General features: G+C 34.2%; 2 protein-coding genes across 6 annotated transcripts in view; one reads left to right on the plus strand and one right to left on the minus strand.

Annotated features, from left to right (window-relative positions):
* The window catches only part of METTL21A (methyltransferase 21A, HSPA lysine), a 54,144-nt gene that overhangs the window by 25,182 nt on the left and 1,916 nt on the right, over window positions 1–27,046 (plus strand). The window lies entirely within an intron of this gene.
* The window catches only part of CREB1 (cAMP responsive element binding protein 1), a 59,557-nt gene that overhangs the window by 9,355 nt on the left and 23,156 nt on the right, over window positions 1–27,046 (minus strand). For 2 of the 4 annotated variants that reach the window (XR_008530180.1, XM_054585749.1), the window contains exons 3-8: window positions 24,630–24,776; window positions 23,821–23,862; window positions 17,164–17,264; window positions 12,301–12,443; window positions 7,717–7,899; window positions 5,705–5,855 (exon numbers count right to left, since the gene is read on the minus strand). Coding sequence is in view for 3 of the 4 variants with exons in the window: in XM_054585749.1 (XP_054441724.1) it covers window positions 5,705–5,855; window positions 7,717–7,899; window positions 12,301–12,443; window positions 17,164–17,264; window positions 23,821–23,862; window positions 24,630–24,776 (767 nt within the window). In the remaining variant the exon portion in view is untranslated. Of the gene's footprint in view, window positions 1–5,704; window positions 5,856–7,716; window positions 7,900–12,300; window positions 12,444–17,163; window positions 17,265–21,789; window positions 21,917–23,820; window positions 23,863–24,629; window positions 24,777–27,046 lie in introns of those variants that run through there. The other 2 variants (XM_054585750.1, XM_054585752.1) reach the window with 2 other exon arrangements.

Raw genomic sequence — 27,046 nt, forward strand, 5'->3', positions numbered from 1 at the left:
CAAACTGAATCTGACTACACGATGCTTTTCTCCTTGGAGGTGGAAGGATGCTCAATGTAGGCACAGTTTAAAATAAGCAAATTTGGATAACAACTTAATACAGTATGATAGACTAGCAAGAATTCTAAACTGAGGGTCAGGAGACTTGGGTTCAGGTCCCGACTTTAACATTAACTACTTGGGTAGCTTCCAGCAGGTCCCTTTCCATTTAAGGACTGTCTCATCAGCTTAAAAAAAAAGGACTAATCAACCTGTCCCAAACCAAGACCATTAGCTTTGTATTAAGGAGTATGCAGAACCAGAAGATAAACCTGGCATGTCCTTCTAAAGCACCAATTTTAATTGATGGGGCAAAGAGGGTAGTAAAAATTTTCATATTAAAATAAGTATTACCATATTTTGGAATAAAATACAAAATTCAAATTAACTTTAAATAAAAAACTTTAAGAAGTATTTAGGGTGGAGAATGCCTCTTAAAGCTTCTTAAAAATTTCAATCTAAATATCTTTAAGAGCAGAAGAAAATGAAAGGACTCTCCCAGAGGACTGGTGAGGATGTGGGGTGAAGATCCACCAGTGCAGAAACAGGATTTTACAATTCCAAGCATTCATGCAAACAGATGGCCTATACATTCTAAAATTAATTTGATACACATTTTTAGAAAAAAGTACTTTCACATAACATGCTCCCCCTATATTTACAGAACTGTTTGCCTCTATGTGATACCTATTGTTTCATTTATTTTTTTCCTTCTTTTGGCATCTTCCATTCTTCCATACTACCTTCTTTTTTGTCTTTTGTGTTCAGAAAGTTTATCAATCATATTGATTTTTCAAACAACTTACCTATTCATTCGCATTCATTCATTCATTCGTTCATTCACTCATTCACTCATTTTTGGTGCCTTGACCAGGAATCAAATCAGCAACCTTTTGCTTTCTAGGACAACGTCCAACCAACACAACTTTTTTTTTTTTTTTTAAACTATAGAGGGCCAGAATGTAAATATTTTAGGCTTTCGGACCCAATGGGTTCTTGTCAAAATTTGAGACTCAACTTTTCCATTGTACCATGAAAGCAGACACTGATAATACATAATTAACTGAGTATAGCTGTGGTCCAATAAAACTTTATATAAACAGTGAGGTGCAGCCCTGGCTGGTGTGGCTCAGTGGACTGAATGCTGACCTGCAAACCAAAGGGTTGCTGGTTCAATTCCCAGTCAGGGCACATGCCTGGGTTGCAGGCCAGGTCCCCAGTTGGGAGCGTATGAGAGGCAAGTGATCAATGTATCTCCAGAATATCAATGTTTCTCTCCCTCTCTTTCTCCCTCCCTTCCTTTCTCTAAATATGAATAAATAAAACCTTAAAAAAAAGGGAAAGTGATAAAACCTTAAAAAACAAAACAAAACAGTGAGGTGCAGTTTGCTAACAACCACTGACAAAGATTAGAGATTTAAGACTTTCTTTTCCAAACAAAACAGTGAGGCGCAGTTTGCTAACAACCACTGACAGAGATTAGAGATTTAAGACTTTCTTTTCTAACCTAAGTATTTAAGGGTATAAGTTTCCCTCTAAGCACTGATTGAGCTGCATCCCACAAATTGTTGTCATATTTTAATTTGCATTCAGTTCAAATAATGTTTTAAATTTCCTTTGAGACTTCCTTTTTGACCTGTAGATTTAGAAATGTTTATTTGATTTCCAAAGACTGGAGATTTTCCCAGATGCTTTATGATTCAAAAACATATTTTGTATTATTTCTATCCTCTTAGATTCACAAGTGTCATGTAACTGAAAAATAGGTGTAGTTGTTTGACAGTATCATTCAGGTTTTCTATATCCTATATTTATTTTCCATCATCACTGAGAGAAGAGTGTTGAAGTAGTGCTGAAGTCTTCGACTGTAATTATGAATCTGTTCATTTCTTTTTTTAGTTCCATCAGCTTTGGCCTCAAGTATGTTGAAGCTCTGTTAGAAGCATACATGTGTAGAATCATGTCTGCTTAAGAGGACTGACCCTCTATCATTATATAATGTCCTTCTTTACCCCTGACAATGTTCTCTCTTCTTTAGATTACTATTTGCTTGGTATATATTTCTCCTGTCTTTTAACTGGGTTACGCCAGGGGCTGGCAAACTATGGCCCAGGGATCCAATCCACATAGCCTGTTTTTTAAAATTGATAAACTTCTAGCCAGACTCACCAAAAAAGTGAGAGCGAGTGAGAGAGAAAGAGAGAGGGCACAAATGATCAATGTTAGGAATGAAATCCCTACTAACCCAAGACAATAAAAGGACAGTAATACCATAAACTTGATGTCCATAATTTTGATAACTTAAATAAACCAATTCCCTAAAATCAAATTTCCAAAACTCAATGAAGAAATATTGTCTGAATTGTCCTTTATCTATTAAAGAAATTCAATTCAATTTTTAGAAAGGCCTTTCAAAAATGAAAATTCCACGCCTAAATGGTTATCACTGGCAAATCCTACCAAATATTTACGGGACAATACTAATTCTACATAACCTCTTCTAAAAATAAGAGAACACTTCCCATCTCATTTTATGAGGCTAGCATTATTCTGATAACAAATCGAGACAGATTAGAAGAAAACTAAAATTCTCTATCAGTCATGAATGCACAAGCAAAATCCTCAACAAAATATTAGCAAATCAAATCCAGCAATATGTAAAAATAATAATATATCATGACCATGTGTGAGTTCATCCCAGGAAAGTATTCATATCTCAACACTGAAAAAAAAAAATTCAATGTACTTCACTCTATTAATAGACTAAGAAAAACCGTATGTTCACCTCAAAAGATTAAGGAAAAACATTTGACAAAATTTAACAACTACCATATTTTGCCATGTAAAATGCTGGTCCCGTGTATAATGTGCACCCATGGTTTAGTGCTGCCCATGTATAATGTGCAACCGTATTTTCCCCTCAGAAATTTGGGCAAAAAGTGCACAGTATGTTACCTGACATGGTAAAAAGTGTGAATGTTACCTGACATGGCAAAAGGGGAATTAAGGTTCCAGACAGAATGAAGGCTATGAACCAGCTGACCTTAAAATAGGAAAATTCTCTTGGATTACCTGGGTGGGCCCAATGAAGTCAGAAGGGTCCCTAAAAATGGAAGAGGGAGGGAAGAGATGTGACTGTAAAAGGAAGACACACAGAGATGCCAAACTGCTGACTTTGAAGTTGGAGCCATGAGTCAAGGAATGTAGGCAGCCACTAGAAGCTGGAATGGGCAAGGAGAGAGATTCTTCCCTGGAATCTTCAGAAAGGAACACAGCCCTGTTGACACCTTAATTTTAGCCCAGTGAGACCCATGGTGGCCGTTGATTTAAGAGAATTTTAAGACAGTAACTTTGTTGTTTAAAAGCCACTAATTTTGTGGTAATTTGTGAGAAGCAGCAATGGAAAACTAGTGTATTTCCTAAGAAGGGGAACAGGCAAGGATGTCCTCTCTTACCACTCCTATTCAGTGGCCGATCAGAAGTCCTTAAGACTGTAGTAAGGCCAGAAAAAGTAAAGGCATATAGATTAGAAAGAAAAAAATAAAACTGTCCATATTTGCATAAAACATGATTGTAGAAAATCCCAAAAAAATCTACCACAAAGCTTCTAGAACTAATAAGTAAATTTAGAATAGTTACAGGAAAAAAGTTAATAGACAAGTCAATTTTATTTCTATATACCAACATATAAACAACTGAATATTTGAACATATAAACAACTTAAAAAACATATATACCATTTAAAATAGTTCCCCTGTCCCCTAGAAAAACCAAACCCAGAGACCCTAGGTATTAGGTTTAAATCTAACAAAACACGTATAGGAGGTATATCCTGAAAAATGGAGCAGGTAGTGTGTTCACAGAATGAAACAATCAGTATTGTCAAGATACCAGTTCTACTCAGTTTGACCTATAAACTCAACACAATCCTAATCAAAATCTCAGCAAACTTTCTCACATCAACAAACTGATTCTGAAATTTATATAAAAGTGCAAAGGGACCAGAAGAACTAAAACACTTGTGTAAAAGAACAAAGCTGGAGGACTCACATTAGCAAACTCAAAACTTATTAATAGCAATCAAGTCAGCATTACATTGGAGGAAGTATAGACAAAGACCACTGAAAATAGCTAGACAGCCCAGGAACAGACCCACACAAATATGGTCCATTAATTTTCGACAAAAGTGCAATGGCAATAGAGAAAGGATAGTCTTTTAAAAAATGGTGCTGGACAAAAGGATGTCCATATACAGAAAATGAACCTTGACACACCCCATACCTAATACAAAAGTTAATTCAAAGGGGATCACAGACCTAAATGCAAAATAATTTAATACTTGATATAGAGCAACCGGAACTCTCATACACTGCTGGTGGGAATGCAGAATGGTGTAGTCACTTTGGAAAACAGTTTGGCAGTTTCTTATAAACATATACTTACTATTGCAAGCAGCCAGCCAAGTCCTAGAAATGTACTGAAGTAGCCCTGGCTGGTGAGGCTCAGTGGATTGAGCACCAGCCTGTAAACTAAAGGGTTGCTGGTTTGATTCCCAGTCAGGGCACATGCCTGGGTTCTGGGCCAGATCCCCAGTAGGGGACTCTCGAGAAGCAACCACACATTGATGTATTTCTCCCTCTCTTTCTCCCTCCCCTCTGTCTAAAAATATATATATATTATTTTTAAATTCTAGAAAAGGCAACCCTGGGTGGTTGTGGGATCCTGTTTTACAAAGGAGAAAAATTGAGGTTTAGAAGGTTAATACGCTCTTCCAGAGCCACAGCAAAAGAGGTAGATCCAGAACTTGAATCCAGCTCTATGTTCCATCTGTTTCTTTTACTTTATTCATAGTGTCCAAAGAATCTTGGGGTGCATAGCTGGAGTATTCACCAATTTATAACTTTTTATATCTTTATATACCTTATTTTTATTTTATTGTTTGTCTTAAGTCATTTCTGTATTAAAATCCTAAACTAAAGATTTAAGTCCTAAGCTAATAAAGGAAAATACTAAGGTAAATATAAGTAAATAAAAATATTTTATTGTTTTTTGATGACAGTACCATTTATAGCTATGAATTTACTTTATAAGAAGAGGATTTTTCATAGATTTTTGATATGCAGGACTTTGTTGAAGGCTAATTCTATTTTACGATTTTGTCAATAACAAGATATTCTTAGTCCATTTTCAAAGAATATTTGGGTGTTAAACTGTTACTATTTTGAGTAAAGATAATATTCATTAAGACATCGGTTGGCCATAATACGTTTACTATATTACGAGTAAGTTTAACATTTAATTTTTATATATATATACATGAAACTCTTTGATCTTCTTGAAATATATTGCTCATGAAAAGAAGTAATTTTAAATAACCTAGCCAGTTCATTAAAGCCCAATAAATATATAGCAAATTGTGCACGGAAATCTCTCATGGAGAAAATCCATGAAAGAAAACTACCTTATGATCAAAGACTGACCCATAATCCTGTTGGCCATGTCATAAGTGCAGCTTATTAAATAAAGTTTTAGCAAAGACCCATCAATTCTACCAGGAAAAAAACTCAATACAAAAATCCTGTTGTCAGCATATGTAAAAGACATATCCAAAGAATCTGAAGACATACCTGATTTACACCAATCTCAATAAATGCAACATACATACCTATTCTTCATGAGGCGCACCTCTCTCTTCCGTGCGGCTTCTTCAGCAGGCTGCGTAGGAAGCGCTGGGGAGGATGCCATAACCACGCCAGGGGCAATGGTGCTCGTGGGTGCTGTGCGGATCTGGTATGTTTGTACGTCTCCAGAGGCAGCTGAAAAGAAAAATGGCGGACATGGTGTAAGACACTGAAGCACTGTGACCTGGTAAAACTAGGGATGTCAATCATCAATCTAAGCATTACATTTTGGATTAAAAGGGGAAAAAAGGAACAGGCGATTCTGACTAAAATGTTGAAAGAATCAGTGTTCTTTGGGTCATTACTGAGAAACAGTTCCCAATTTAATGTGTTTATTAGCATAGACACTTGGGTAAAAGAGGTCTTAACCTACACACATCTGCTGGGTTATATATCTTTCATTGGAATGCAGTTCTATTCTGTTGTTAACATGCTTACCAACCTTAAGTCTAAAAGGTAAGTAGGGCACAGCTTGGATCATCTTCCTAGATATAGTCCTCAATGTCTTCCTTTGATTTTGGTAAATTCATATTAAAAAATCTCAAGTAGACTCTTGCCACGACATAAAAACGACCATGATTTTTCATAAAATAGCAAAATGGAAGAGAAAATAAAGCATTATGGTCAACTATTATAAATTTCTAATTGACACAAAACTGTAAGTATGAAAGTGTACCAAGTGATGCCAATTGTATCATCTGTAAACATTGTTTTAATGTAAATGATAACGACTAAATAAACTCAAGTTGTATTCTTGTATTCTTCTAACTAAATGATGACTCACTTGTGAAAAGAAATACAATCACTACTTGTCAAACTGCTTTTAAAAACAGCTTAATAATATGCCCGCCTAAGAACAAGAAACCTAACATTAATCTGAGAGAATTTGAATGTCTTTATAAAATTATCCATGTTTGTTAATATCAATTAAAATGTGTAGTTTGAGTGGAAAAGATTTATATACTAAACATGTTACCATCTTCAAACTGACGTTCAGAATTCAAATTCACTGACATCCTGCTTTACAATTTTTGAGTACCTGCATGTAAAGTGAAAAGGTGTTTTACTCCCATTAACAAGCAAAATATTATCTTCTTCAAATATTTTAGTTAACAGAATATTTTCTGTATACACATTAGGGTCCTTTTAAATAAATTATATTCTCTCTAGTTGATGTTTTAGAATTATTAAAAAATTATCATCCCTGATGAAGGGGCACACCTGTCATCACCTAAGAGAGGCAAAACATATTATTAATGAAAACATTTTTAGAAACATTTTTTATTTCTTTAATATGCAGATTTTCAGTGTGGCATTAACCATATTCTTAAAATACTAAAATAGTTAAAAAGAAAAATGGTCAACTCCTACACATAAAGATTCCTGAAACAAATTGGAAGAAAACAAAACAAAACTTTAAAAAAACTAAAAAAAGCTATTTCTATAGTTGCATACTGGTATAAGAATTTTCAGAATATAATGCTTTCATTTGAAATAAAAAAAGGATCATCTTAAAAATGATGGTGTAAATTTCTTTTGACTATAAAAGCAGAGAAAAACTTTGAATCTCCAAAGATTCTTATAAATAATTTAGTATAACTCTCATTTGATACATGGTTTGATACATTGGAGGGGGGGAAGGCTTGGAGAGTCTGGGTCTTACTCAAGGTCACAGAGCAAATCTATGCAGTTTGATCTAGACTCTAACTCCTGATTTCACTATCTTTCCCTTTAACCTATCTTGTTTCTCCTACCCCAAAATTCTAGAGGTGTTAAAGAGAAAAGCTGTATTTTTAAAACTGAAAATAGTTGTTTTTATGCCATGACATTTTTGTCCAATTGGAATAATGGAAGAGTTCATAGAAAATATTATCTATAATGAAGAAAAATTTACATTTTAACAGTGTTTTACAGTATCATACTTACTTTTTTTGAGTTTATAAAATGTAAACCTTTCAAAGAATTTACGGTACCTGTGAAATCTGAGTTCTCTTACCTTGAACAACAACTTGGTTGCTGGGCACTAAGATCTGCTGTCCATCAGTGGTCTGTGCATACTGTAGAATGGTAGTACCCGGCTGAGTGGCGGCTGCATTGGTCATAGTTAATGTTTGCAGGCCCTGTACCCCATCGGTACCATTGTTAGCCAGTTGTATTGCTCCTCCCTGGGTAATGGCAACTAAAACCCAACGGATTTTATTGTTACAAGTTTAATTAACACTATAGGGGACTTTTACAACACATTAAATTCAAAGTAGAATAATTTGCGAGACATAAACTCAGAGAATTTTAACAGCAAATAACAATACCAAGAAAGATTTGGTACACTCAAGTACCTTTCTGCTCAGGAAACCCAGATCCAATTTGTAAGTATACTCAATGAATTACATTGTAATTCATAATAATATCTACTAACAATTTTTTTAAAAGGAGATAAATGAGAAAATATTAAATTCCTTTTGAAGTTATGGTTCTGAGGAGGTACCACTTTGTGATCCATACTTCCTTTATTCTAGCATTAACTACCTAATATTTTAACTGTTTAGTATTTGCTGATGCATTAGTAAATAAGTTTCTTGACTGTAGGAAATGTGGTTTTTCTCCTCTGCTTTCATGTCCTTAGTACAATAATTGGCATGTAATAAATGGTTATCAATGCATAATTAATAAAACAGTTCAGTAGTATGTTTTCTCTAACTTGCTAGCAATGCACAAACTACAACAAAGTCCACTCAATGAAACAACTGAAATGTCCTATGGAACTTAATTTTCAGAGTCTCTCATGGAGTTTAAAATCAGAGCTTAAGATCATCATTTAGAAAAAAACCTCATCATTGCTATTTCTAAGTTACATACCCAAGCACTCTCATCTAGGAGCTTTTGTTGATTATTTACTAACTAACCACACTTATTATTCATTCATTTGTTACAAAATAATCATTTGTTACAAAGATATTTCACTTTATAAAAAAATAAACTGAATTCATCTTTATGGTAGAGTACATGGAAAAAGTTAGTAAAAAGAAATAGATCACTGTTTTATTTGAAAGAAGCAATCCTTTAGATACCAGCATTGAGATAGGAAGTTGGATCCTTCTCTAGATACTCTCTCTCCCCGTCAGAGCTCAAGTTTTCCAAAAAGAGACTAAAAATTATGATATTACAAATAAAATTGCGTAACAGATTTTTAACTAAGTTACTATGTCTGACTTAAGCGTGTTACTTTTTGTCTGTAGAAGGGAATTGCGATCAACTGTCAGCTAGCTCTAGTAACTAATAGCCTGAGTCATCTGTACATGGAAAATTGATTATCTACTGTTCAATCAAGAAATAACAGTAAGTTAATGGCTATGATCTGGTTTACAAATGATACTTGTGCAAATTCAGATACTGGCAAATACAATCCATTCACTTTAGCTAGTCCCGTGTTTTATTTATCTTAGTCAAGGCTAAAAAAAAAAAAAAAGAGTATGTAAGAACTATTGAGATTAATATTGCCGGATATCTTGAAAGAATCAGATGGTTAAGAGAATCAAACTACAATTTCTCATATAGAGTTAATAAGCAAATTGCACTGTATTTAACACACACAGCTTTCCTCTTGGCTACATACCAATGAACTCAAGGTGGGAAGAAAGAAGTAGAAAACTATTTATCAGGAGATCTGGGGTCTAGTCCAAGTTCCATCACTAAATTGTTATTTGAATGTTATCTCTTCTGAAAAAATAAAAATATCTGGTTCTAGCCACTAAAGTACAATTGCTGCAAAAATCAAATGAGATAATGTATATGAAAGTACTCTGAAAGCTTATACCTGATCCTATCAAACATGGTTTTTCTTAACCTTTATTTATACGTTTGGTTATTCCAAAAAGAATTTTCGATAGTTTTCAACAAAACTAAATTCATTAAGCTCTGACCAGCATGGCTCAGTTGGTTAGGTGTCATCCCACAAAGTGAAAGGTCACCTGTTAGATTCCCGGTCAGAGCACACGCCTGGGTCGTGGGTTCAATCCCAGGTCAGGGCATGTAGGAAGGCAACCGATGGATGTTTTTCTCCCCCCTTTCTCCCTCCCTTCCACTCTCTCTAAAAATAAATAAGTAAAATGTTTTAAAACAAAAAACAAAAACCAAAACTAAATTCATTAAAACAAGAACAAAGAAGTCAAGTGACTGATGTGTCTCTATGTGTATTCAATAATTCTACCAGAAAATCTAGACAGAAAGAATACAATTAAACTTAGCTGCGATTCTCAGTAGCTAAAGAGGAAAACATCACTGGTTATATATAGTTTTTTTTAGTGAAACAAAAAAATTCATGTTCAAAATGATAGACACATGTTTTTCTACCCAAAAATAGAATCTCTCAAACAAGACTTTATTATTGCAAACAGTGAACAAAGTATGGGTAAAACTAATAACGATATTAATAAAAAAAAAAAACAATTAATGGAAGGAACAAAAATTGGTCCAGCAACTGGGAAAGGCAACTGGGCAAGATATGCTTTGATTTTAACAAATCTACTCTTTGGATGCTACTCCACTGAGGCAGTACTAACATAAGTAAGAATGTTCATGTAGCATTGTTTGAAACAGCAGAAAGAAACATTCTGAATGTTCATCAATACCTGTGTGTGTGTGGGTAGAATATTTAAGTAAATGTTCTACTTACAAAGTGAAACACAATATAGCTGTTAAAGACATAATATGCATCGCTATACTTGTATATATTGTCTATGGTATATAAATAATGTATTTATATTACCATGTATCATGTATATTAAATAAATACATGATAACATGTGCATGTACAAATGGAATGAAAAGAAATGGAAGGATATATACCAAATCTTACTACTGGGAAGGGATGAAAAAGAGTTTTACTTTTTATTAATTCTATGAACCTCTCTACCATTTGCATTTTCACAACAATATATTCGTTTTATAAGTTAAGAATTATACAAATGTGTTGTGTATATAAAGTCATTATATTGCTCCTTAATGAAAATCAAGAACATAATATTAAATCAGTTTCATCAAGGCCATGTGTCGTTTATATACAGAGAATAAGGGATGAAGATAATTAATAAGCTTTACAAATCTCAAAGTATTAGCCTTTTAAAACTAGTAATATCCTCTGTTGCTGGAGGAGAGTAGTGTGCCAAATTAAACATCTACTTTTCTGAACTTCGCTTCCCTATTTGAGATTCTGATATGCCTCTTTCCAGAAGAGCATAGTTTCTAGTTCAAGTGAGAATCTCTACACTAAGTAAATCACTGTCACGAACAGAAGTAGCTGTATCCCCCAGGTGTGCTGAAGTCGGAAAAAAAATCAAGGTCATGTATCTATGTCTTAGAGCACAGCTTGAACAACTCAAATTATTTGGATATAGGGCTGAAAACCACACACACATGTATATAGATAGTACCTGTTCATCTCTGCCAACAAAGAACTTAAGGAAGAAAAAAAGATAACAGAACTCTATTAAACTCACAGAGTAGGCAAGAAGCTTAGCCAAAAATGCCTTCCTTCTACTTACTATCAAAAGTTTCAGCTTTGAGAGAGCTAGAAAATCTGCTACTTGCAAATCTGTTGTTAATCCAGCTGGATGCAAACCAAGTTGGAGTTATAACTAAAATACTATTAATTTGGGAGTCAAATTTTTACACATTTCTGACAGAGGTCCCAGGGAATTTGAAAACTAATGCAACAAAGAAGTTTCAATGTGTGCATTTGATTTGTAATTACAGAAGGGAGGACAGAAAACATAAAATGGGCAGTACTAAAGGAATGAACAAACCAAAACGAAGAGACCAGTATGTGAGGCACTTTGAGAGGCAAAAAGATACTGGGAAGAGAGAACAAAAAGCACCCTTCACACAAATGCCCTCAATCAAACAAAAGCAGAACTCAAAAGTACTTTAAAACAGATTTAGGTGAAAGATAAGACACACTTGGGTGTTAGACAGGGAGAGATACCACAGAAATGGAAACTGACAATTTTGCAAAAGAAATCTTTGCTTTCTGTGAGTCAGAAAGGACCTAATTCAGCAGTCCTTATGCTTTCATTATCATAATTCACTTCACTACCTTTCATATTGAAAGGAATAATAACTGAATGTGCTAGTAGACTGCAAGCAAGCCTCTCCACCCCCAACAAAACATTAAATATATGACTTTACAATGCTAGAAAGATAAGGTATTAACAAAATAAATAATGAGACCATTTTGGAACTTAAACATAACCAAAGAATAATTATTTTCTTTATCTCAAAAAAATGTATGTTCTCTATTAACATCATGAGGACCAAAATCCTCAAGTAGTGGTTTGAAAACCTCAAGGACTGTCTATGCATCAGCTTAAAACAGAGGACCATCATCTAAAGGGCTTACATACTTGAGCGATCCAAATCAAAACCCTGAAGAAAACAAACTACTTCTCTATAGAACTGCATATTAAACAGTAAAGGAAATACAATAATGAGAGCAAGACTAAAAAAAGAGTTGGCACTTCTACTGATTCTTTTCAGGAGAATTAGTTTTCATCTCAGTTTCCAAAACAGAAATACTACTACTCACTGTACTGCCCACTGCTCGTCTGGTAAATGGGAGTTGGCACCGTGACCGTGGTGATGGCGGGCGCTGAAGCCTCCTCCTCAGACTTCTCTTCTTCAATCCTTGGCACTCCTGGTGCGTCAGAAGATAAGTCATTCAGAATTTTCCTAGAAAAACAGAGAATTATATTAACTAAAATAAAAGTAACATTTACTGGCTAAATACAAATAATAGGATGAAATTAGAAAACAAGGAGGAAGCTGCTACTGCTTAGGACAGAAACTTAAAATACAAGAATTTACAAAAGTAAACTAAAAAACGACCAGTGATCTATATATCCAAATGAAACCATATGAGAAGCAGAATAAACAAAGTTGAATTCTTCTTTAACTTGAATGTAAAGAAAGGCTGTGGTTCAAAATCCAGGTGCAAGCGAAGAAAAAAATTAATACAATTTGACTACAGAAAAAAAAATCCTTTTGTGTGCCAAACACCACCAAAAATTAAGTCAAGAGGTATCAACAATACTAGGAGGAAATGTTTACACACATTACATATAAAGGGATAATATCCCTGATATACAAAGAACTCTAAAAACTGATGGGGGGGAAAAATGACCAAAATATCTCTTTTTAAGTTTTAACTTTCAGACTGGCAAAAAAAATTTTTTTTAAAAAGAAGTCAAACAATATATTTGTTAGCAAAGCTGTGAGAAAAAACACTTCCGTTTCCATATGTTGCTGTTAGGAGTATAAAATCACAAGAACACTTATGGAAGTAATTTGGTAATATCTAACAAAACTGCATGCTTACAAAGCAGTCTTCTAGGAATGTGCCCTTAAGATATACTCCCAACAGTATAAAAATACATATGCATAATTATTCATTGTAGTACAATTTGTAACAGCATATACTGGAAACAATCTATATACACACACATAGGGGAATGGATGAATAAACTACAGTCCATCCCAATAATAAGTATATGTAGTACTTTTTGTATAAGAAAAAAGTAAAATAAGAAAATATATATGTATCTGTTGATCTGTTCAAGAAAAAAACAGGATAAACCAAAGTTTAATGAGATTTATATTACCGAGGTGGTTGGAAAGAAGTAAAAGAGGATAGAAGAAATGGGGGTGGGGGTGTCCTCCTGAGTGTATGTATGTATACATATTTTGGTACAATTCTAACTTCTGGAATGTAACAATGTTAGAGTTTCATATAGTCAAAACAAAAGACAGTAACAAGGATGGGGAAAATTCTAAAAATGAAGTATAAACAAATAAATCTTATCATATTTCAAATGAATAACATGTCAGAGAGGAGAGGAAAAAAACCTAACCCAAGTAGTTTTTGACATCTTAAATTCCCAACAAATCAGTCTGAATAACTTAAAGTCTACCCAAACTCTGCCCCTTTATGTTATTATTGTCACATACTACATCTTCATAAAATACATGGTGTTCTCATTAACAGAGTTTACAATTATTGTGTTATGTATTGGTCTTTAAAATCATATAGAAAAAAAGAGGAGTTACAAAGTAAAACTACAACAATTCTGGCTTTTATATATTTACCTATGTAATTACCTTTACTGGTACTACATAAAATATTCTACTATTTATCTCTTTAATAAATTTTTTTCCTCCCAATTTCCCCTCTGGAAATTCTATAAATGCTTCTATTGAAGCACCTCACTATATATACTCCATGACTTTTCGCCTGTTTCTCACATTTTCTACCTGTTTCTGTTCTCCATTCTGAGTTACCTTCTCAGTTCCTTTCCAGTTTGTTATTGCTGTTTTATTTTTTAATTTCCCAGTTTGTACTTATCATTTCCAAGATTTCTTTCTTTTCTATATTGTTCTCATTTAGTAAATTCCTATTCTTACTGTAAGGAAGATTTTTTCCTTTATTTCCTTGCAAATGAGAAACAGCTATTTTAAACAGCTTGTAGACAGACTGTTGGTCAACAGATCACACTTCAGCATACAAAAAACCATCTGAAGAGTATGTTACAACACAGACTCTGCCCTGGCTGGTGTGGCTCCACTGGTTGGAGCATCAACCCGTAAAATGAAAGTTAGCGGGTTTGATTTCCGGTCAGGGCACATACCTAGGTTGCTGATTTGTCCCCAGCTAGAGTGCGTAGGAGAGGCAACTGGTCGATGTTTCTCTCCCTCTCTCTCTCTCTCTCCCTTCTTTCCCCTCTCCCTAAAATCAATAAGCATGTCCTCGGGTGAGAATAAAAAAATATATAATAATAATAATAATAATAATAATAACAACAACAACTTAAAAAATACAGATTCCTAGGTCACCTTCCCAGAGTCTAATTCATGAAGTATGAGGGAGGGACCCAATGATTTGCATGGCTAACCAGATGCCGATTTATCAGTCTGGTCTCTGGACTACATTTTGAGTACTGTTTCTAGAGCAATGTGTGTCGCACTGAGGTCACAACCTATATGTAGGTCATGAAAACAATTCAGTATGTTGCAAACAACATATTGTAAAACAAGCAAAGAACAGCTGAACATCACACATAATAAGGGTTAGCATTACTTTGTGGAAATTTTCTTTCAGATGCCTGTATATAGATATGTACGCTCATATACATGATACACCTACATATTTATATATAAATGTGTAATTGTATGTATATATATGAATATGTGTAATTACATGTCTGTATATAGACAACTGTAAAGATGTATTTCTTATTACGGATTGTGGTTTGAAAAACTTTAAAAGCCATTACTGAAGTCCTGCAAATACATGTTCATCTACTTTTCTTTTGCATGAAGCCAGTCAGTGATCACTCTTAGTCTTTTCTTTCCAGACCACCTTGGTCATTATCCCCTTTCTCTTAAATAGAGTTCACTTTCTCTTAAAGGATATTCCAGATGTGGCCTGTGCAGCAGGATTACAGCTGACCCTTGAACAATGAGGGGATTAAGGATGCCAACTGCCTATGCAGGCAAAAATCTGTAACTGCACGTGTCTCTTGCATACATGGATTTCCAACTGTCAGCTGACCCTTAAACAACACCGGTTCGAACTGTGAGGGTCCACTAGGAAAAATCCACACAGGAGTGGACCAGTGCAGTTCAGACCCAAGCTGTTCAATGGTCAACTGTAATTCCCTCCCTTAAATGAGATACTAGGTTTTTTTATCCGTGTAGTCTAACAGTACATTGGCTTTTTTGGCAACCACATCTCATCAATGATAATTAAAGAGCATAATTACTTTTGAAAAATGAATTAATTCAGAATCCTGTACTTTGAATAACAGATTTTATTTTAAACTCAAGTTCATAAATTTTACAATTATCACCAGCATTTCATCTTATTTGTTTCGGTCTTTCCCCCTTGGCTGCTGCGATCTTTCAAAGTACTTCTCCCATCCATTAGGATACTTAATCTCTTAAGGTTCTGTCATTTACAAATCTGAAAAGCATGGCTTCTATATTTTTCAGCTAAAATGATAGTAAAAATAGCAAGCCAGATAAGACTAATAAGTATGAGCCCTTCAAGGACTTCCTCTAGGTAAAAATTAATCTCTGTAAAGCTGGGTTGTTCCAATAAAAACCCACCTTGTATTATCCATTAATCCTCATTTCTCCAACCTTACAGGAATATGATAAAGACTTTTTTAGAGATCTTGTTATAATCAAGACTTAAGAGGCTAGGGTTTCAAAAATTCGTAAATTTAAAATAAAATACACCTTACTGTGGAAGTTTGATTGTAAGGGAACATACTGCTATCTTTCAAGAAAATAGCCCTTTCTCTGTAAGTCTCAGGCATCTTCTATTTGATTATTAATTAAGGTGTTATTATTTAAATAATCTTTGCTGGAATATAGGCTCCAAGCCAACTAAGGCAAATAAAAAAATTATTTCAATGGAAAGCTCGTATTTTGTAAGGTTTACAGCTAATATTTGCCTAGAATTTATATACAGAGAAACTATAAGGCTTGCTTCTTAATACCTCATTTGGATTTGCTTCAGGATCAAATGTGTTATGAACTACATGAGATATACTTCATAGGTAAAATCTAGAACTAGTTACGTTTAAAAAATTATTAATATAAATGCATACAACACATACTTGGTAACATAAAATCTCTTAAGACCTCAAAATAAATTTGATATTCATTTAGACTCCTGAATTTAATTGTGAGGATAAAGGGCTAGCTTAGTAGCCAAGTGGAAAGAAGAAATTAACCATTCCTTTGAAAAATAAAAATATACATAAAATAATTTATACTACTAAAAAAGAATATTGTAAGTTTGAAACTTTATTAAATTGTGAAGTAAGCTTATGCAGATTTATGGAATTACTCTTCTTGGAGACACTGACTATGGAGCCAGTATATACATATTTAAAAAATGGTTTTGGTCCATCTTGGAGGCAAGGCATAGACTAGGCAACTTCTCTAGCTGAATATAAAAACTATAGTAAAGTACCCATAAAATAAGGAGATATCAGCAAAACATCACTCTGAAACAACTATTAAATTAACAGTTATGTTAAGTACCACTGCACAAGAAATAGTTTACAAATGTGTTACTAAGTAGATAAATAGTATAGTCTCAGAACTGACAAGTAACTAGAAAATGCTATAACCTTATCAAATGTATTTCAAACTATGAAACAGAAAAGCAGCTGCCAGCATAATCTACAAGAACAGAGGCTGAAAAAAATACATATCAATGTTTATCCAGGACTGTGCAGAGTAAGAAGGGCTCTTATTCTGTATGATAAGCTTTCAACTTATTTTGAGAGAAGTAACTCAAGATGAAGAAAAGCAAGCTACTATATGGTCCTGAATTGAACAGCTAATTTGTTTTTTGATGTCTTTTAACTATTAAATTTCATACCTATAGGAAGGCCTCCTTGAAAGAATTTCTCTTCGTTTTTGGGAATCAGTTACACTATCCACTGACTCCTGTGAATCTTCACTTTCTGCAATAGTTGAAATCTGAAAAGAAAGAAGAACTATCTTGATAATCAAATTTCGTTCCATAAAATTTTATGAATTTTAAGAAAAGAATCAAACACAAAAGGACATACGTAAACCTTGTACATGCTTAAGTACATTTAAAAAAATACACATTTATGAAAAACAATCACACCAATCACTTTCCTCTTCCCTTATTCTATAGAAGTCAGAGGACCTAAAAAATTTGTCAAAACTACTTTTGTGATATCCAAAGTCAACTTAATCTACTCTAGGACTTCACGTAATCAATCATGAATGCATCAATATTATCTGTCAGTTGTCTTCTCACAGTTGTTAGAACAAGACTACTAAAAATAAGGTTTCTGACATGAGGAAAGAATAAATGACTAAATATTTGGTCATGTCTATATAGTGACTATGCAAATATTTTCCTTTAACTACAATGTAAACAGTTGTGAATATATTTACAAATGTACAAATAAAACTGGTGATACCCTACCATGTTCCAGATGGTTATTTCTAGCAAGTTAGGAAGAATCTCTCTCCTACACATAAACATGTTTCAAAGTTTGCATTCTACAATTCTTATTAAGCAAACATTCAAGATAAAAAGAACTGTGCATTACTGGAAAGTATCTCTGGACTGAAAGGTAATAAAGGTAAGTTGAATAAAGATTTTACATAGGATAATAATAATAGCAACTGGCATTTTTTTACCGTGTGCCAGGTACTCTGCTAAAGCACATACATATATATTACCTAATACTTACTAATACAATAACATTAGGTGCTGGATAAGTACGATTATTATATCCATTTTATAGACAGAAGAACTAAGGTACAAAGAAGTTAAGTAACTCACCCGAGCCACAAAGCTAGGAAGTAGTGGAGTCACTGTCAATACTTGGCATCTCAGTTTTAGACATCCTTATGGGCATCAAAATCCTACTGGTTCCAATCTCAAACCAGTTTTATCAGAAGCAGAAACCCAGAGGTGTTTTTAGACCATTTTTAGGGTAGAAGTTCATCCACCTAGGCAAGTCTGTCTGTCAGGTCTGTACCACCAAGTTTCCCTCGTCTACTCAACAGAAGCCTCCCACTCTTTCCTGAACTAAGTATGCATGATGCTGTCAGAATGAGAATTAGATTTAACCAAGGCAAAAGGGTCTTTGGGATTAGCTCCAGGTCACAATTTATGGCAACGGGAATAAGAAAAAACATACTCAAAGGAACTTGAGAAATCCCAAAGGTACTATGTATGTGGCCTGAGCCCAAGGGTTCTCGTGAGTAAGCACTCATTTTAACAGGGCTTTGAGATATATGCACTCACTTTAAAATGAAATTAGGTAAATCTAATAATATTTTGCAAACTGTATTTACAATAAAGTAATGTGCCTCATCCACTTTAAAGATAAGAATAGCCTTAAAGACATAAAAAGTAACAGGAACATTTTAAGGAGTCCAGAAATGACAGATAAAAAGATGAGCAAGGCTGAATTTATTCTGTGAGCCTCTGTGGAGTAATAATGCTACAGTTAAAGCCAAAGGAGCACACAGAGCAATTTCTCACTTATCTATGGCTGCGGTAATTAGCCCACTCAGAGCAGCCTGCACAGGCCTTCTCATAGAGGCAGAACAGATGAGGAGCTGTGCAAAAGCCTTAACAGGTCAGAATTTCAAAACACAACAAGGCTGAACCTATAGTGGACAGTACTGTGCGGAAAAGTGTTTACCTTCATTGATACTTCTCAGGACATTAGCTTCGATATTGTTTAACTCTCATCCTTACAACCTTCTTTTCAGGATATATAGTTGAAAGTGATGACAATAACTTCAAACCATGCTACACAAACCACCCATATGACAGTTTCAAAATGAAATAAATTAATGTTCCTTTTTAATATATAGTTTTTTATTTTTTTCCAAACTCAGTGGATCTATTGCTCTTAGTAGGAAGCTGCCCCCTACCTCTGATCTAAAAGATTTAGTCAATTCAGACAACAGGAATTAACTTACCACGTAGTAATTAGAACTATGAAGCTAATTACTATGGATTATTTACCCAAAATAAAAAAACGAACCAAACAGAAACCAAAAACACATAGTGGATCCACATTTTTGAAACTATTAAAAACCATGTCCAAAATCATTTTTATAAATATTAAAAATTAGTGATTATAGTTCAATATATATTTAATAAGCTATTAAAACATAATCCCAATTTTAAGTATCAGAGACTACCACCACATTCCAATAATAGAGCCACTTCCTCTGGGTCTCACCTCTGTCACTTCACATATAAGCCCTTCCTGAGCCCCTTAGGTAAATCTTTAACCTTGGTCACTTACAAGGCAAGACATTTTCAAAAAGCCGAACTACCACTTATAAAAGTAGTTTTATATATGTATTTCTCCAACTTTCTTTTACTTTGTGAAAAACCCATACCTCCTGTTTATATGGGGGGGCAGGGGACTTCCTGTTTTGGTGTTTTTTGAAATTTCAAAATAAAATACCAGTGAAGATTAAAGCAATGGTAATACTAGATGATTTCTCAAACTATATTCGCACCCCTTGAAACTTAAGATACTTTTCCTGGGGAGAGTTCACATTCATGGTTTAGGTACATATTTTTACTCAGTGGATTAAAGAAGTTTAATAAAAGTCTAGAGCAATGATTTCTGAACTCTTCTGATACACAGATCTCTCTTATAAATAAGAAAAATTTACATAAGATTTATTTATTTGTAAATTGTGTTATTATGTTATAAAACAAAATAATTTTAAATAGAGCAAGTATAAATAAAATATAACTATAAATTTCTTAAAGATAAATCGTTTATTTTTTAATAACAGTGAACGATATCCTTTAATAAGCTTCATCAAAAATCACTTAATAGTTTATAATAGTAACTCAAAAATATGATTCTAAGCTTGGGCTTTTGAAATGTGGTTAAAACCTGCTACTGCTGAAAAAAGAGAACTTGTGAGATGTAGGTAAGTACATTTTTAGCTAGACTTACTTAATAAAACAATCATTTTTCTTTTTCATCTACCAGTTATACAAACATTTGATGAAATGTACCTAGTATAGTTTCATTTCCCTCTGTTAATGTATGCTAATAAAAAAGATTATATAAATTTTTATAAAAAATATAAAAAGAAATATAAAAATTGTTTCATATTTCAACAAATATGTTTAATACTATTTAAACTCTACAAGACTTCTAAATAGAAAATTCTATTTCCAGGGTTTTAAAGGGATATAGATTTGAGTTTTTAGGTGCCAAATTTACCTTGTTTGCAGTTAAAAAAAAAAAAAAAGGTATGGTTCCCCTGGCCAGGTGGCTCAGCTGGTTGGAGCATCATCCCATTCATCAAAAGTTGCAGGTTCGATTCCTGGTCAGGGCACATACCTAGGCTGTGGGTTTGACCCCCCTGTAGGGGCGTGTAAGAGAGGCGACTGATCAACGTTTCTCTTTCTCACATCGATATCTCTCTCTCCCTTCCTCTCTCTTTAAAATCAATTAAAAAAAAAAAAACGGTATGGAAACATTTCCAAACTTTTCTTTCTTTCTTTTAAGATGTTACTTATTTTTAGAGAAAGGAGAAGGGAGGGAAAAAGAAATGGAGACAGGCATCGATGGGAGAGATACATCGGTCGGTTTGCCTCTTATACAGGCCCCAACCGGGGATTGAACCCACAATCCAGGCCTGTGCTATTCAGTGAGATGCCTAACCAACTGAGCCACATAACCAGGGCCAAACTTTTATTTTCAAAATGCTCTCTCCACAGCATGAGTTTCTTTCAAAACGTAGTCACTCTCAGCGCTGGCCAGGTAGCTCAGTTGGTTAGTGTTGTTCTGATACACCAAAATTATGGGTTCCATCCCTGGTCAGGGCACATCTAAGAATCAGTCAAGGAATACTTAAAAAAGTAGAACAACAAATCAAATATCTCTTTCCCTTCCTCTAAAAACAATCAATTAAGAAATACATAATACATAAAGCAATAACTCTCTCATGCATTAAAATGTCACTCCCCCCACCAAAAAAAAGTTGAAAGGGATTATTTCCAAAAATGTATTAGGTATCACTTGCAAGTCCTTACTTGCCATAATTAAAAATATCAAAACTTTGAATACTTGTCTTATGTAAAAAACAAGTAATTCACCCTTTCATTAGATAACTCTTAAACACTTTGCTATGTGATAACCACTGTACCTCTATGTTGCACAAGAGATTTTTACTGTTGCTCCCATCACATTACAAAATAAAGATTCTATCAAAAATCCCATCTACAACCACTCTTCCCCTTGCTCACTCTATTTGAGTCACATCTTATTGCTATTCCTTGATATGTGACGTATATGCTCACTTCTGAGCCTGGGGACTTGCTTTTATTATTTGTATAGGTTAGCTTCATTCACTGTCTTCTGCTTAACATGTTCCCTGACCACCCAACATAAAACAGAACACCCTTCTCTCCAAATCATTCTCCATCACTTTCCCCTGCTTTAATCATCTTCCCAGCACTTATCCTCACCTGACACATTTTATTTTTTCATTGTTTCTCTTCGCTCAAATGTGATCTTCATGAGAATAGGGAAGTATTATTTGTTCACTGCTGTCTTTCAAAGCACCTAGAACAGTGACTGGCACATAGCATGTGATCAATAAAAATTCGTTGAAGGAATGAATGTAGTACTTTAAGGTAACATAATCCATATATCCTCTGACACATTTAAACTGCACTGTATTAAAAATGCATCCAAAACCAACAAATGAAAAGTGAGGATGCCACTGTTAACTTCTATGCATTTATGTCACTCCCATAATCTGTGATATTTGACTCATACATACACTTAAGGATTAAGTTAGGGCACCAATGTCAAGCCATAAATATGAATACAGCTGTTTCTAATATTCTTTGATTAAAAGATATAAATATAAGTCCTAATATCTTATTTTCACACCTGAGAAATGTACCATGTACATTTTGGGAAAGCTGTTCTAGAGTAGTAATGTTCTGCCATCTAGAAGTTTGAGGAACCATTTCTCTCCTTCTCTGATTAACTCATTTGATATAAACTATTTCCTAGTTACAGTAATACTAATAACTGTTAGGATTATTATTAATCACTGTCATGACCATTAAAATTTAATAGGTTCTCTATGGTTTAGGCCCTTTAAAGAAAAATACTACATTTATGTCTCTATTTGTAGAATTCAGGCTTTCAATTATAAGCATAGCTCACCTAAGTAGAAAAATATGTTCTTGAAAAGATGAACACATTTCTATAGTTAATGCCATATAACCCCCAGGTCCAAATTATTAGTATTATTGCCACAAAGATTAAAGTTAAGAATACAATAAACATCACATAGCTAAAAACTGTAATCTTAACAAATTTGTGGGTATAATTTTGGTAATTATTTTTGTGCTCTTAATAGAAAGACCTCCTACCTAAAGTAAAAAAAGAAAAAAGCAAAGATTAACGTGAGGTTTGGAATTTATTCTCCTCCCTAGCAGTTTCTTTCCGCTATTATCAGAGGAAGATACAAATAGGGAATTAGTAATGGCATAGGATGGAGAATGTAAGGTAGCATTCAATGAAATAACAACTGAGGCAAAATATAAAAAACTGTAATATAGCCACTGTGATTCCACAGAAATATCAAATTCTTAGGTCTTTACATGGACAACTCTGACTTCTACTTGGTAACAAATTCCATTCCTGGTATCTTTAAGTATGGAAATTCATAAAACTTAATGATTTCACAGGAAAACACCCTGCACCCCCGCCCCACTAAGTGTTCAAGTAAGCGAAAAGTACAAGGAGAGAATGACGCAGAGGGGGTAACGACAGCTCAATACCCAACAGTATAATATGGCTGCCAAACTCTAACATGTCCTTTCAGTGTTAGCAGAATCCTTCCAGAACAAAGGAGGTACTTCTCCCCTCTACAAATATTAATCAGTCTGGCTACCATACCCAGGGAAAACACAACAGCTCACCCACAAAAAGACAATGAGGATGGCAATGAGGAATCAAAGCCGTACCACATAATAAATCGCTGAAGAAAAACAGGCGATTGTTTAGTCTGGACTTTTTTTTTTTTTTTTTTTAATAGAAAGGGAGTGGGAGGTGGGGAACAGAAAGCAGTCCAACAAAAAAGGAATTAAACTTGCTCAACTAATTTCTGAGCACAGACCTGGGACCACCAGGAAAATTTTAGAAAGGTATATCCTGGTTCATCATGTGGAACAATATTTTAGCCATTACCCCTAATTATAAATTGGTTACCTCACAAGATAGTATGAACTTCTGCCTCTGACAGTGTTCAAGTAACACTGGACTACCATTTGGAGGAGAGGAGAAAAGATATACAAGGAAATCAAGCAACAAACTAAGGGCTGGATAAAGCAATAAATCTGGTATACACCTAGAAGATCTTTAAGATTTTTATTCAAATCTGAATCCCATGTTTACAGAGAAGGACAAAGACATAAAGAATAATTTCTCACCTTCCTTTCTATATATAGTTCTCTCCAAATCTAGGACCTAGGACTCACCTGAGTTCCGGAGAAAAGTCTTTTTAAGTCCTTACAGGAAGACTGTGAAGCAAAAAATATGAAATGGGAGGCTGGGGTTATGGCCTACTTGAATGAACGTTAAAGCTTTTTTTCTCTTTAATAAGCTCACTGCAAAGATGTATACTGCTCTAGGTTTTCCCTACAATTAAGTAGAGTAGTCACCTTCAGAAGTCTACATGCCTTTAATTCCTTTGGATCCAACCAAAGGAACAATCTCTCCACAGAATGAGATAATGTGTAGCATAATCCCTTATTCTTAAGGTGCACTTTCTGAATATATAATTATTTCACAGTTTTATACTGTAACTTAGAATCCTAAACATAGCTGTGTATTACAAATGCTTTATGTAATCTCTAAATTCAAGTAATATTTTAGGTAAGGTTATTGGTTACTTTTTGACAAGGGTTTATTTTTTTTTCCAGTTGCATGTTTAGAAAATAATTACAAAGGTATTGTTTTTGTATCTCAATTTTCCTCAATTGAGGTACATCAGCCTTACAGTCTCTCCCAAACATTTTTTCATTTTATCCCATGTACTTAATGATTTTCCCCAATCAATTCTTTTTCCTCTATAGCTTAAGAAAAAGTCTTTTTCTTACATGTCTGTCCTTGAGTATACGTGTTCCAATACATAAGGTGACTATACAGATGCAGCATATTCCTTTACCGTAAAGTAAAATAAACTCTGAACTAGATTATGTCCCTATTTTCATAACTAATGAAAAGAGAGAGATAGGACTATAAACCATAGTTATAAAAGTAGATGCAGAACTTTTTATTCACATACCTGAACTGTCTGGACTTGTGGAGACTGAATAACTGATGGCTGGGCCGCCTGAATAACTCCATGGACTTGAACTGTCTGCCCATTGGGCAGCTGTACTAATGTTACGGTGGGAGCAGATGATGTTGCATGAGCTGCTGGCATAGATACCTATTGTGTTGAACATGGAAAAAAATTACCATCACAGATACCTTCTTGGGAGTACTCATGTTCCTATAAAGCAAGATTTTAGCAGCAAAAAGATGACCTTTTTGCTTGATAATTATTTCACTGGTGTAAAAGAAACTAATCATTAAATTTAACATTCTTAAAAAAGAAAAAGACTACAAATGCCTCCCCCACCCCACTCTTCAACTCCTTCCAAATGACCAAAACCAAAACACTATTTTAATGTAATATCAATATATTGGGTTGGCCAAAAAGTCCATTACATTTTTTCCATACAATGGCTCTAGTGGTGCTTAGTTGTTTTTACCTTCAAAACAATTGTTAGACTGTATTGTGACAGCTGTCATATCATATGCATTGAAAAAAAACTTACCAAGTCGGTGAATTTTTGTGCAGCCATTTTAATATTGAAAATGGAAGAAAATAGGCAACATTTTTGGCGGATCATGTTTTATTATTTCAAGAAAGGTAAAAATGCAACTGAAATGCAAAAAAAGATTTGTGCAGTGTATGGAGAAGGTACTGTGACTGAACAAATGTGTCAAAAATGGTTTGTGAAGTTTCTTGGTACTATCGACATTTTGTCCAAGTGATTCTGTGCTGTGGGGCTGTCTTATGCATTGGAAGCTGTTTAGCAGCACCCTTGGCCTCTACCCACTAGAAGCCAATAGCAGGAGATAGCAGACATACTGAAAATATCCACATCAATAAAGTTATTAGTAAAAATGAAAAATGTGTCTCATTTTATGGAAAAAATGTAACAGACTTTTTGGCCAAACCAATATGTAACAGACTTCCTTTGAACACTAAATACTACTTTATTTGTATGGGGTTTTACATTTTCCCACCTGCTTTCATATACAATTTCTCATTTTGCTTTTCAAAGATATTAAAACTGGGTAATCAGGATTATTTCCATTTTAGAAACAGAAATATTAAGTGCTCAAAGAGATTAAGCAATTTACTGAAGGTCAGGAGATATGCTAGACTTTAAAAAACATAAAAGTCTTCTTTATATCATGTGTTAAATAAGCCATGTTCTAAAATATAACTGCTGTCAATCTTGGGCAAAATTAGCTAGTATGTCTTGAACAAATACACACTTTATAATATGCAGTATAATTTTCTCTATCTTAAACTAATTACAAGTATGCCGTTCATAAATAAGAAAGTATTAACAGGAATTATAATCTGAAAATTTCTCCCCCCCGACCCCTGCCAGGTAAATCCTGAAACTCGTAATAGCTGGTATTTTAAAGATTTCCCTCTTGAAGGAATAAAGCAGCAGAATTTAAAAAATATAAGAGAAACCAATTTTTTCCTGAGGCACAAAGAAGGCAATTTTAATGAGTCAATATCTAGGTACAAAGGGCTCTACATGTCTATTAGATGGTACTTCACTGTTCCTATGCTTGTACACATTTAGGGGTAGGGACTGTATTTGCCCATTTAGTAAAGTTACTGGGGACCTGTCTGTGAAGAGCAATGTTAGATTTGAAACTACAAAAATGAGAAAGACATAGATCCTTGCCCTTACGGAAATTACTGGGGTGTGTGTGTGAAGAAATGGGGAAAAGAACAGAAATATAATTCAATGAAGTAATGAGGTCTGCAAAGATAAAAATGAACATACTGAGAGCTAAACCACCCCACTTAAGAGAGGAGGCTACCAGGAAAGAATGTGAATTTTAAACAAAGAAAACAAGTTAGAAATGGTAATATAAGCACAGAATTCCAAGGAGAGAAGCTAGCATTGGCAAAAGCAAAGAGAAAGAGTATGATCTGTACACAGCAGAGAGGGACAACAAGCACTTAAGTGTTTTACTCTATGATGTAGAAGGGGGGACAGATGAAATAACAGAGGCAGGGAGGGGCTAGATAGATTGTACTGCTACTCATGAAGGATCTCAGTACATCATATTAGAGAACTTGCACTTTATCATGAGGAGACTGGGAAAGGCATTGAAGGGTTTTGAACTCCCAAATAGCATGGTTAGGTTTGCATTTTAAATAGATGTGTTTTGTGGCATGGTGAAGAATACTTAGGTCACAGGAACAAAAAACTGCAGGCAAAGAGAACAACTGAGAAAGCCTATTACAGTAGTTAAGGTGAGATGATGAAGGGCAGAAAGAAGGCACTAGATGTGGTAGAGATGGGAACAAGAGAAGTGATTTAACGGAAAATTCAGGAGGTAGACCAGTAAGGGCTATATGACTGACTGACTGAAGCAGGTGAGAGAAATCAACGATGA

The sequence above is a fragment of the Pteronotus mesoamericanus genome, unplaced genomic scaffold (assembly GCF_021234165.1).
Source record: "Pteronotus mesoamericanus isolate MK-2021 breed Mesoamerican mustached bat unplaced genomic scaffold, CSHL_Meso_final contig_90, whole genome shotgun sequence".
Taxonomy (NCBI): Eukaryota; Metazoa; Chordata; class Mammalia; order Chiroptera; family Mormoopidae; genus Pteronotus; species Pteronotus mesoamericanus.